At 43.2% G+C, this 12748-nt stretch overlaps 2 protein-coding genes across 2 annotated transcripts; both read right to left on the bottom strand.

Moving 5' to 3' along the window:
- Positions 1 to 4694: 4694 nt before the first annotated feature.
- cdkn1bb (cyclin dependent kinase inhibitor 1Bb) lies at positions 4695 to 8330 on the bottom strand. The gene is made up of 3 exons (XM_003967486.3): positions 7539 to 8330; positions 7157 to 7284; positions 4695 to 6254 (listed from the first exon to the last, which is right to left on the bottom strand). Exons 1-2 carry the CDS (start codon positions 7975 to 7977, stop codon positions 7169 to 7171), a joined length of 555 nt encoding a protein of 184 aa, XP_003967535.1. The 5' UTR covers positions 7978 to 8330; the 3' UTR covers positions 4695 to 6254; positions 7157 to 7168.
- A 1088-nt stretch (positions 8331 to 9418) lies between these two features.
- Positions 9419 to 12025, bottom strand: yars2 (tyrosyl-tRNA synthetase 2, mitochondrial). Its single transcript, XM_003967613.3, has 5 exons — positions 11216 to 12025; positions 10954 to 11121; positions 10694 to 10849; positions 10254 to 10424; positions 9419 to 9960 (listed from the first exon to the last, which is right to left on the bottom strand). Exons 1-5 carry the CDS (start codon positions 12001 to 12003, stop codon positions 9801 to 9803), a joined length of 1443 nt encoding a protein of 480 aa, XP_003967662.1. The 5' UTR covers positions 12004 to 12025; the 3' UTR covers positions 9419 to 9800.
- Between the last annotated feature and the right edge of the window lie 723 nt (positions 12026 to 12748).

The raw sequence follows: 12748 nt of genomic DNA, 5'->3' as shown, positions 1-12748 counted from the left end.
AGGAGAGCTGATTGGGGGCTGGCTTGTAAGTCATATTATTGGGTGCTTTTCTGCCAGACAGGGAAAACATTCCTGGCAAGAAACTGGAAGGACTTCAGTGGTGTGCTGGGGTTTGGCTCGCCGAGGCAGAATGTTAGGTATGGTAGACAGCTGCACCACAGGGCTACTGTAAGAGGAAGAGGGTGGCGATTTCAAAACAATATGTGATATTCTAAACAATCACAGAATGTCTGTCTGGTGTTATGTTTCAGTTTGTAACAGCAGTCACAAAAGTGACCAAAGGTTCATGAAAACAAAGCCCGAGGATTAAACTGAAAGCCTGTCAAATACAGTTTCACTAATTCCTTTGAATTGCACCATTACTGAAGCTTTTTGGCACAGAGCAGGACGAGTCGTTGAATTCCACATGTATGAAATGAACTGAACTCATATCCTTTGTGTGTTTAAAAAGGAAAAAGGTGTTGCGCCGAAAACACACCAAAAAAAAAAAAAAACTCCCATCATTGCACAGCCCAGCATCCTTTCCCCGCATCACCTCTTGTCCTGTGCATGTGGGCGTCCGTGTGGGCGTGGCCTGATGAACCTGATGTCTTTAAGGCACGAAGGCATGATGCCAGGGCTTGCCCCACAAACAGACGCAACACATCTCCTGAGCACACTCACACTTTTATTGGGTTTTCAAAATAGGACATTTTTTTGGAGATATCCCAAATGCACCATAACTGTATGTCCAGAACAATGAGCTTAGATCCCTAAAAAAAAATCTTTACTGTACAACACTGAGACTGAGGAGGCAGCACTAAAAATAAAAAAATAAAAAGAAATAGAAGACTTAAACACACACACGCACACACGCACACACACACACACACACACACACACACACACACACACACACACTCGATTAATATCCTTGTGAAATCTGGATCACTTTGTGAAAGGCGGAAAATTGACAGTCTATATTTTTTATACTGTAAAAATAAATAAATATATATTTTTCTGATTATGATCGACCAACTCGTGTGCATGTGATGTACTTAAATGTGTATGTTGCAGTCGGTGTTGTAAGGTGTATTTTAGATGCCTGGAATTGTTGCCACAGAAACTTGTGCAATTCTTACCAAAAGTTGCATCACATGAAAATATTTTGCGTCAAATTCACTTCATATCCTAACACACCCATCCTGTCATCATCACCGCCTGTGCAGAGACGTTCTGCTGGATGGCACAAGGTTCAGATGAAAAAAAAAAAAAATCCCTGTAACATGTTTGATTTTTATTTTCAAGGTGATTTTGTGACAGATATAAAAATCTGTGCCTCCTTCGAGTGTTTAGAATGATATGGTGAAATTACACAAATTCAAGTGTATTGACTGTTTGGGCTTCGGCTTCTCCGCCAAAAGCATCTAAATGCATCCACGGACATTCCTGAAAGGATTACTGGGCCCAGGTACTATCCACCGATCAGGCAGGAGCGAACGACACTGACCAGCAGGGAGAGAGGAGCGAGAGGGAGGAGTGTGTGACACAGCCTGCTTGTTTCCACGTCTTGTACTGCGTGCTTGAGCAGATTTGCATTGATAAAAGATAAAAGCTCTTTGATGGGCTGCAGGTGTGCTACTTTGAGCACCCCCCCCAACACACACACACACACACGCCCACACACACACACACACAAGCTGATACACATCTGTCATTTGATGCTCTGCAGCATCTCCTCCGCTCTGCCTCTCCCATCACTGCATTCGAGGTCCGAGTATTTTCCCTGTATTGATCCAGCTCCCCTGGCTGATTGAATCCCACCGAGGTGTCCAAAAATTCATGCTCACCGCCCCCGCACCACCACCGCAGGCATTCCAGGCAGGCAAAGACAAAGGCCATGCAAAAATAAATAAATAAATAAACAAGAAAAAAAATCCCCCAAAAAAATATGGTCTAGATGCAAAATGTCCTGCTGGAGAGAGAAAGTAAAGAGGGAGGGAAAAAGAGGGAATGACGGATTTTTATTTGGTGTGCACTTGATTTCCCCTCATTGAGAGCCCAGCGTGCCAAAGGAATAGCTTGGTGACGTGGGTTGTGGTCTGGGCAGGAAACATGGAGAGGAACTTGTGACTTTATATTAAGTGCAGGGGCGGTTAACAGGAAAAGATAACCTGCGTTTGTTGGTTTAGTGACCAAGTGTGAATTCGCGGCACATGTGAGATTCTGGGGAGAGGACCGGGCCGGCGATGCCGTCCACGTCTGGGCCAGGCTGACACTGCTATTTCCTCAAGTTCTGTGGTTTTGTTTGGGTTGCTGTGATCGAGGGCCGGTTTACGGGAATGCTTTCTGGGGATGTTCCGGCTGCAGCAGAAAAGGTGTTGATTATGCAAGGAGAGCTGGTGTTGCATCAGAGCGGTCACACGCAGCAGTGTCAGGACTGACCTCTGGAATAATTGCCCTTCTGTGCCTGTATGGATGCCTTTTACACAGCATGTCAGGCCGACTGTTTACTCTCAGCACATGCTCTCTGTCATTGTGGAGGGTTAAAGGAATTTACACATAGTGCAGAAGTGAAGGGGAGAAAACTGAGAGATGATGAAGTTACTTCTGTCAGGGGTTAAAGGTTCAAATGCAGCACAAAAAAAATAAAACCCGATAAAATCGGACTGCACACTGACTTGCTTGTGTGGACTCCGTTAAATCAGTGTGTTGTATAAACAAAACATTTTGTAGCCACAAAAGTGTCTGTGTGTGTGTGTGTGTGTGTGTGGGTGGGTGTGTGTGTGTGTAAGCCAGTCAGGTGAAATTATGAAATTATATGTTTTGATGCCAGATAGATAAAAAAAAATCAAAACAATAAAATCCCTTGCTGTTGTTTTGGTTAATATTTTTTACTGCATATATAAATGCACTGATCACACAGACACACACAGACAGACACACACACACACACACCCATACCCAGTCTTTGCTATGGTTCTGTATATAATTAAATTGCATATGTTGCCTTATATGCATTGCATGTACTGCCATATCAACCGTTTTGCAGGTAGAACAGCAAGCAACACTTTTTCAGCAAGCATGTTTGATTTTTAAAAAAATTATAATAATTATTCATAAAAAATTGGACTTGATCAATTAAAATAAATAATAAATCCCTACAATAAATACAAGATTTTAATCTCACCTGAACTCATATTTTTTTATTTTCTCAAATTGCACTCATGCTTTTCTCAGTTCACACACACACACACACACACACACACACACTGACTTTCACTTCTTCTGCCTCCGGTCAATCAATCAGCCGATCAGACAGACACCTGGTCAGCCTTCAGTCAAAAAGTCAGCCATCTAGTGATGCAGTCAGTCAGATATCTAGTCATTCAATCAGGCTGTAAGTCAGTCAGTCAGTCCGCCTGTTGTTTGGGCAGGGTGGAGGCTCATAGACGGGCTCTTTGTCTGGGCAGAGAAGCCCCAGACACAACAGTGACCAGCCCCGGCCCCTCACAATGGCTCTACACACAAAGACCCACACAGTGGGACAATGGGCTGGACTCAGAGTGGGGGTGGACGACTGAACTGAGGTTACCCACCTGCACACTTCAGGACTCCCCACTAACCTCACCATACACACACACACACACACACCCTATAAAGTGCTGCTGCAGGTGCCTTCCTGTGTCTGTGACACAAGCAGGAAGTAGTGCAGTGAAAGCTTTCATTAGGGTTCTGCAGCAAATGATGCATCATAATAGAAAGCCAGATACATGTGTCACCAAATGTGTCCCGGTCAAAGGTCACCAGCAATAGATCAGGGCTGTGCTTACACCACCAATGAAACAAAATGAAATAAATTCAAATAAAACAAAAACAGGGGCTTTTAATTACAGTGCCTAAACCATTGTGTCTAATTTACTAGATGGTGAAACCTTTAGTAATAAAACAGATGTCACATAAACACATCTAAAATATATTTTAATAAATATATTTAAAAAGTGAAAGATCGTTGTTAAATTCCCCATCATATATTCACAGTAAATAGCAGGTAGCCTGCAAAAATACACTGCTTGAGATAAATGCACACACACACACACACACACACACACACACACACACACACACACAGACACCACTAACTATAGCACGTCCTCCCAAAACATGAATATATAAAAGTGAGGGGAAATAATTGAATCAGCAATAAGCTTCATGACATCTAGAGATGACAAGACTCATAAAATAAAATGACTAGGCTTTTTTCATTTTCAACACATTTGTTTGCACGCGCACTTTCCCACAGAGCACACGCAGACACACACCTAGACACACACACAAAGGCAGGGATATTAAATGATGGAATTATTATTGGAGTTGCAGTATTTTACCTTCCAGTTGCAGAGGATCGTATTCTGAGCTCTAAGCGCTTACATTTTTTCCAGCCTGCACGTCATTGGTTGCAACAAGTGGTCTGCTTTTCCCTCTCTCGATCTGATTGGATGATTGAAGTGTCCATCATCAGCCCGCTGAAAGGCTGGTGGACTCACGCAGGGAGTGTCACTGCGTTATTCCCACATTCTTCCATGCATATAAATCAAGAGATGCTGCAGATGCGCGGCCGCGCTTCCGGCTTTGAGATGCCCAAAAAGAGCAAGAAAAACTTGGATTGGTGGAACAAACAGCACCCCTGAGTCAGATTTCATTTCATCTTTTAATTGATTGCAACACATTTTATAACCACACATTACAAAATGCACAACAAATATTTTATCAGGCTCAGTTTGCAACCTTATTGATAAGAAAAAAAAAAAAAACACCTACCAAAATAATGTTTTAAAAAAAAATAATTATAAAGTAAATGCCACTTTGGATAACCGTAATCAAATACCAATTTTATTCTACATTAAAAAAAAAAAAAAACTTGACATAAATAAGTTAGTATAATTTCTCAGTGTCTTTTTTTTGTTGTTTTTGTCCATTTTTATTTTTTTTTTTACAAAATTATGTACATAGGTACATTGCAAAGATTTACACAAATACACAGGCATGGTGACTGCATTACTGACACAAGATGGTTTCTCTCCACCCGGGTGCACTGGTCTCTGAAGATAGCCCACAGTTTTAGGCAAATACAGACGCACGCCTCTGCATCCTCAGCAGGCTAACAAACACACAACTGCTTTGAGTCGAGGTCATCACAAAGTAACACGATGTGAAGTCATTCGGGGGAGCATGGGCCGGTGCTGTGGGGGGGGGCTGAACTGAAGCAACCAGGTTATTTGGTATTGTTGGGACATTCAACCACTTTCAGAACAGAAAAGAAAAACTCTGTATATCAAGGCTGGAGAAGAAAGTCAAAGAGGATGGCTTTACAACACAACCTGTGCAGTGTGCATGGTCTTTGTCCTTCAATATCCGAGTACCTCACACCTTCAGAAAATTAAAAAAAAAAAAAAGACACCCAAACCACACCATTACAGAGAGGGCGAGGTGTGCAGGACAACAGGGGAAATGAGGAATATTCCAGGACTAAACAGAAGTTAAATGCACCTATCTGAATAAATACGGGGTGATTAATCCTCTGATTAATTTTTAAGTTTGCTCTGGGTTAATTTACGGGGTACAGTCATCTACGTTGCAAATCTGGGTTCGGTGACACTGTCTGTAATGAAAAGGGGCGACACCTGCACCGTTCTTCACTGCTGGGCTGGGAAGATGACGGAGTGAAGACACACTGTTGAGAAACTGTAAAGGAGTCATGGTTCTGTTTTTGAAGGGAACAAAAGCAGGGACTGTGCCAGTCACACTCTAGCTTCCAGGCAACTTGAATAAACCAATGCAACAGCATTTTGGAAACATCAAACTACACTGCAATTCAAGTCAAATAAAAAATAATTCACACTTTTTTTTTTTTTTTTTACATAAAGGATTTGTGTTCAAATCAATGTTTTTATCATGTGCTACATTTGGAGGAAAATATAATATATGTATATTTATTTACACACAGGTAGTAAAAAAAAAAAAAAAAAAAAGGAGCAAAAAAGGAAATCAAACCTAATTGCACACTGCTACATCCACTGCTTTTAGAGGCAGTAACTTTTTTAATTGAGTGCCACAACTTTAGTGTTTCTATTCAGTGCTTCAACAGCGTCCTCCCCCGTCGTCAGGAGAGTTGATATGTTTCTGGTGCCATGTAGTTCCTCTTCAAAAGAAAAGAAAAAGAGGAGAGGAAGAAAAAAAAAAGAAAAGCCAACACTGAGGTTTCGTCTTCGGCTCTGTGGGGGTGAAAAAAAGGGCCACATTAGAGGATTGACTTGATCATCTAAAATCATCTGATGTCAAACACGACTTTGTGCTGCAATTAGTGGATCAAGTGCTGCTTCTCTGCACTGACAGCTGCTGCACCCATGTGGCACCTTAGCCCACTCAAACCAAAGTGTAAGAAACTGCTTTTAATCGACGAGAAATTATTAAAAGTTATGCAACTTTGCAAAATTAAAAAAAGAAAAAAAAAAAGAAAGAAAAACAATCCAACAATGCTGCAGCTTTCGCGCTAAAATACTTCTTTAATCTCTTGCTTTCACCAATCCCGCCCCCCCTCCCAAGACTTCAGGCTTCGTGGGCTCACCGCAGAGACGGACGGGTGTGTTGTAACAGTGCAAAGTGACACAGGCACGCACGCACGCACGCACGCGCAAGCACGCACACACACGGACCAGCCCCTTCCCGTCCCTGCTCTGCTCAGCCGAGGGCAGTGGCTGCTGACGTGTTACTACTACACTGTTGTGCAGCACTTGTTTACACTTTAGTCGGAAACTCGGGCTCGTCCTTGCAGACAGAGGTTGTAGTAAAAAAAAAAAAAAAAAAAAGTTCGGCCACGTTTCTTCTGTTTTCACTCCTCTCACGATCGAAAGAGCACAAATAGAAACGAGGCTTCCAGCTGCGACCGACACTTTTACTCCCACCGCTGCTCACCAAATGACTGACAGCACTTCTGAAATGCACAATCGCGTGTTTTTGTTTTTGTCAAAGCTGCAGACATATTTGAAGCAGACATTTAATCCGAACCAAAAGCTAAAAAAAACAAAAAAAACCCCAACAAAACAACAACTCAAAAGCAGCTGCGAACGCTACAGATCTACGACGCACAATGCTGAAATCTAAAATAATTCCTTACCATTTTCTCCTCTCACGTTTGCCTCTTGGGACTTTTCTTTCTGGGTGTGTGTTCTGCAGACTGGCTTAGGCTTGGACAAATAACCTCATCTGTGCTGGTGTGCGACCTCTTATTTTGGGCCGAGGGGTCTGCAAAAGTAAAGTTTGGCGTGAGTTTTTAAAAAAAAAAAAAAAAAAAAAAGAAAAAGAAAAACTGCGACTTCGGAACTGTCCCGACTCTAAATCAAGCAGCAACATTGGCCATTAGCAGTGATTTCTGATGCATTTCAGCTGAGGCTCGTCCTCGCTGCCAGAGACGGTGCAATCAGCCCCAGTCTGGCTACCTGTTACGCTGAAACGCACCACGGGGAAAATGTGGGGTTATTGTCATACTAATGGAGTACCGTGGCATGCAGGTCTCTTCCTCTGCCCGGGACACTGCTCCGTGCACTCCATCTGACCGTCGGACCTGTCGCCGTCTTCGCACGGAGCCACAACACAGTTATGATTCCCATTTAGATCCACATTGTTATTCCCAGCAGGGCAGACGCCCTTCTCTCTCCGCGTCTGGGCGCAGTAGAAATTCGGGACGTCTTTGCAATCCACTAATTCCCAGTCGAACCTGCTGTTGGGCAGCGGCGTGTCATTGGCAAAGTCGAAGCCCCACTTGGCGGAGGCATCCTTCTCCATCTCCTGCATGTGTCTCTTAAAATCCCTCTTTAACTTTTCGTGATCCACCGAGCCGAAGAGGTTTCTGCAAGCGGACGGTTTCGGGTGATCCGGCACTCGGGGATCCGTCCTCTCCAGCGTCGGGCTCCCGTTTGATAGTCGAACATCTGACATTTTCCTCCCGAAGAAAAAACAATTTTTGTCAAGCAGCCGAGAGCGTCCAGTTTTCCACTCGAAAAAAAAAACACCCCACAGAGCTTAAAAACAACGGGCAACCTTATTTCCTGAGCAGAATCCAAAAACAAGCGCAGGACGCCTTATGCCATGCATACGCCGAGCCGGAGACGGTAACGGTCGCGGTGTTACGTAGCCCCCAGAAGTCTCCGCGAATCATGAAAACAAAGTGCACAGGAACTGGAATCGCTCTGTCAATTCGGTCCGCAGTGAGAGAAACAGCAGGCAAACCTCCCCACAGCACCCAATATGGCGATTGACTGTGGATTGAGAGTGGAGCTCGACTAGGGGGAGGGAAAAATGATTGACACGCCAAGATATTTAAATGCGTAAACGGGCGCTGATTGGTCAGATCCGCTAAGCCCGCCCCCTCTCTTAAAGTGGCCGCGGAGCTGCAGCAGGTTTGCGCTCACGCAGCGCGTCTGATCAATAACAACGGCTGGAAATTAAAATCACTAACACATCTGTATGCAATTTTCAACACCAGGATGTTTGATTTTGAATTCTGCAAATAGAAATCTTCAAGCATGCAACCAGAGCACTACATTTTTTGCTGTTGGTAGGGAAACTGCTGACAGGATTAAATACAAAAAAAAATGCCACATTTTTACACAAGTGTAAAAACACAAGTGTAAAAAGGTGTAAATAAAATGCTGTAAATTAAACATATATTTTTTAATGCAACTAATATAACAGACCACGCACCAAAATTATTGTGAAAATTAGGGGAAAATAATCTTTGATTTTTTTCACCTCCATCATATACCCCATAGTATCAAAGCATTTGACCAAAAACGTGAACATTTTAAAAACTATTACGGGTTCAAGAATCAGATTTCTGTGAACCATCACATACAACCATCACCAAGTTTGTGGAGGTAAAGCAATTTCTGTGAATGTATCTTTATACCTAAAGGCTAGAAAGCCAAGGTCAACAAATGCTCAGATCCTGTCCTCAGTTTAAAAATAGGCATTAAAAATAGAATAATGAGAATAACACTACGACTGCATAAATAAATATATAAATTAAATAAATACAAATCTCTAAAAGAAAGGAGTAAAGCACCGACGAATAAAAGTCCCAGAAGCTAACAGTGAGGATATAGCTATTTACACTTTGAGCCTTTAAGAAAAAAATATATACTAAAACATTTATTTTTGATAAGTATCACAGTAAAATAAATGTAATTTTATAAGGTCTAAAAATTCTACTACCAACCAAAATGTGTGAGTCAATTTATAGTGATGCCTTTCTGGCTGATGCAATTTACACCTTTCACTTTTAATTAAGCAAAATCGCCAGTTTAAAAGAAATGAGCCCGGTTTTGGAAACAGAAACAAAAATAAATCACTGAAAGCAAAACACAGCCTTCAAACACCGTAGATGGCGCAATACAAATTTAATACGAGCAATTATTTACCAACGGGGTTACAGCAAGATGCTTAATAACGCTGCCAGCGTCGCTGCTGTGACCGGGACAATGCTGCCCTCTAGCGGTGACATCTAAGGGTGTACAAAGTCAGTAGGCAACGTTTTATATAAAAATTTGTTTTAATGTTATATCTTAAGACAAATGCCAAACCTATATGTATATACATATTGTGTGATGACAGAAAACAAAGGCTAGAACAAAAAAGAATAAACCTGCAGCCACATGGCCCTTTGTGGAATAATCTGGACATCCCTGCTTTAAAGGGTTGGTGCCATACCTTCCTATATAGTCCATAATTGTCAAACTGGTCCCATATAAGAGCAGACACCCTCAAAGGCCAAGCCACTTGATGATGTAAAAGTTCTTCTTCCCAACTCTGATCAAGGTAAGTCCATTTGAAAGGATGTGAAGCTTAGGGATCAGCACCTGCTCTGGTTTGTCCATGCGGGTGTGGTTGATCCAAACGGCTCCATCCAACACCATTTGGTACCTGCACACAGATGTAGACATGACCTTGATTTTTTGCTACAAATGTCACAACCTCAAACATATCAAAAGGTTTCCACATTTATACCCAAAAATCCAACTGAGCATGGATAAGAAATTTAAACACATACCCGCGTCTCTCATGAACATAACCTGTTTTTGACATTAAATCTGCATAAAAACCATAAAATATTTAGGAGTGATGAAACAACTTTGCACTATTAGCCAACAAAGGCAAAATCTATCTTGAAGCTCAAGTCTGGTCATACACGAGGCACGCAGAGTTAGAATAATTACCCTTTCTGTCCCGCTGGGATGGCGTTGACCTTACGACAGGCATCTATCACAGTGGTTCCTGGCTCCAGCAGCAGCTCATGAAAAGGAGCTTCTCGGAAGAGCTCCTGAAGCTCCTCATCACTCATTTCCTCCAAAGCCTGCACACTGCTGTGGTACAACGCGTTGGTGCATCTGTAACGGGGTACAAATTCAAAGGAGGTGTAAAGATGCAACAATGACGTCCTAGTTTCACATCAAACATTTCATTTGTGACTAAAATGCTGCAGCAAACATGTAAATGGCGTTTAATAAATAATAAATGTGTGCATGCTAATGCAATTAGCCCTTGATTGTGATATGTGGCTGTATGGGACGGTGATTTTTAATCACAAAGCCCAATTTGGTTGATGTTTGAATAAAGTGTGAATGTTATCGTGCTTTAAACATACACACATTCTGACCTTTTAGCACTTCCCAGCCCTTCCTTTCCATGTACCAGTTTTGTCACTTCTGCTGCCAGTCTTTTATGAGCCAGACGTTTCCCTGGATCCTCTCTCTGTTGCTCCATCAGCCTCTCCACCTCTGCTAGAGGCAAGAAGGTGAAAAGCTTCAGATACCTGCAAAAGCAGCACATGATGCACATAAAGGAACTAAAGTGATGCCTGCAAAAGACATGCAAGCATACAGCGGCGCTCGATCAGCACGTTTCAGCGTCTCCCACCTCTCTACGCTGGAATCGGGCAGCCTGAGGAAGAACTGGTAGAGTTCAAAGGGAGATGTTTTGTCTCTGTTGAGCCACACTGCATTGCCTGCTGTCTTCCCCAGTTTGTCTCCCACCGAGCTGGTGACCAGTGGGATGGTGAGGCCGTACACCTCTTCACCACTCACTCTGGAGGTGGCAGGATGGGTTACACAACGGTTGCATGCTTTTTCATTAATCAAACGTTTGATAGTTTTGCATTTCCGTGAAGGTAAACATTTACTTGTGGATGAATTCGTGGCCAGACATCAAATTGCCCAGCTGGTCGGTGCCCCCCAGCTGAATCTTGCAGCCGTATATTTGGTTCAGGTGGTAGAAGTCATAAGCTTGGAAGACCTGATAGGCGAACTCTGTCAGGCTCATGCCGTCGGGGCTCCGCAGCCTGGACTGGACGCTGTGGCGGCTGAGCATCGTGCCCATCCGAAAGTGCCTCCCGGCCTCCGACAGAAACTCTACCACGCCCCGGTCCTTGTACCAGCTCAGATTGTTCAACACAGTCACGGTACCCAGTTTTTTGGAGCTGTTGTGGAAGCACAGTTCGTGGTTGGTGAAGATCCTCTGCAGGCTATCGCGGATGCTGCGGGTGTTCGCCTCCACCGTGTCTGCAGACAGACGCTCCCGCTCGGTCGATTTCCCACTCGGGTCTCCGATCTGCGCCGTGGCCCCCCCGACCACGGCGAGGACGTGGTGTCCAGCGTCACGGAAGTGCAGCAGAGCGATTAAAGCTAACAAATTGCCTACGTGGAGGCTGTCGGCGGTGGGATCGAACCCGCAGTACACCGTCTGAGAGCCGGCCTGGAGGAGGTGAGGAAGCTGGTCCTGCGCTGCGCTTTCTGGGAAACATTCCTTCAAAACACCGCGTTTATTCAGTGAAATGAGCAGCCCGCTTAGTAAAGTCGAAGAACTATGTAGTTCAGACTGCAGTGTACGGTGAAAACACCTCCGCCTGGACAAAATACAGGCGTGATGCCGCAGTACGTAGCGAGAGGTCCTCACCATGGACGCAGCCATATTGGACAATGTGACAAGAAGACAGAAGAAGAGTTGAGAATAAGCATATATTAAGGGAAGAGCGCCCTCTAGCGCACCGACTGTAACAGGTCAACCACCACTGTCGCGTCCCCTCCAGTGGTGGCGATGAATGTTGAACTACCGTGTACCAAATCCTTTAAATCCTGCTTTGATTTTTACAGCAAAATATTAATATACGAGCATGTTCTTAAATTGCATACATTTACTTAATTTGTCTGCAAGTGAATATATCAAATACTTGTACAACGGTTTGCTGGCATTTTAATATGAAAAAAACCCCAACACAAAATAACATTTTAAAACGATTTTATTTTTAAATCCATATGTCAACTTTCATTGTCTGAACGACTAGATATACATTCAATCATTTACAGTATCGTTTACCATGCCACAGTAAACATCGGCAACGTGAGTCCTTTTGTGTTGCCATACAAACAATATTGCCACAAAAAACCATGAACCAAACAAAAGACCTACGACAACTGCTCCCTGGTAACGAATTTCTGTCAGATTTGGAAAATCAACACAAAATTCATGTATATCAGTATTATTGGCATCAGTGTGTTATAAGGCAGAGCACTTTAAAGTCATTCCAGAGAGACAGAGGAAGGAACACTATTGTTCTATAACCTGAGCTAGTTCAACAAAGGAAGACTAGTTTTCCCTGATGCACATTGAAAAGTCCCTTGTCGGTTACAAACACACACACAGACATACACACAAA

Source organism: Takifugu rubripes, chromosome 9 (assembly GCF_901000725.2).
Source record: "Takifugu rubripes chromosome 9, fTakRub1.2, whole genome shotgun sequence".
In the NCBI taxonomy this organism is placed as follows: domain Eukaryota; kingdom Metazoa; phylum Chordata; class Actinopteri; order Tetraodontiformes; family Tetraodontidae; genus Takifugu; species Takifugu rubripes.
Note: the sequence above shows the minus strand (reverse complement) of the source record. Positions and strands in the feature narration are given on the sequence as shown.

Coding starts and splice junctions, on each gene's coding strand:
- cdkn1bb (XM_003967486.3), bottom strand. CDS start 7,977: ATGTCAGATGTTCGACTATCAAACGGGAGCCCGACGCTGGAGAGGACG. Junction 7,285..7,538: donor GAAGAGACCTGCATGCCACG/GTACTCCATTAG, acceptor TTACTTTTGCAG/ACCCCTCGGCCCAAAATAAG.
- yars2 (XM_003967613.3), bottom strand. CDS start 12,003: ATGGCTGCGTCCATGGTGAGGACCTCTCGCTACGTACTGCGGCATCAC. Junction 11,122..11,215: donor GGCCACGAATTCATCCACAA/GTAAATGTTTAC, acceptor TGCCACCTCCAG/AGTGAGTGGTGAAGAGGTGT. Junction 10,425..10,693: donor GGGCTGGGAAGTGCTAAAAG/GTCAGAATGTGT, acceptor ACCCCGTTACAG/ATGCACCAACGCGTTGTACC.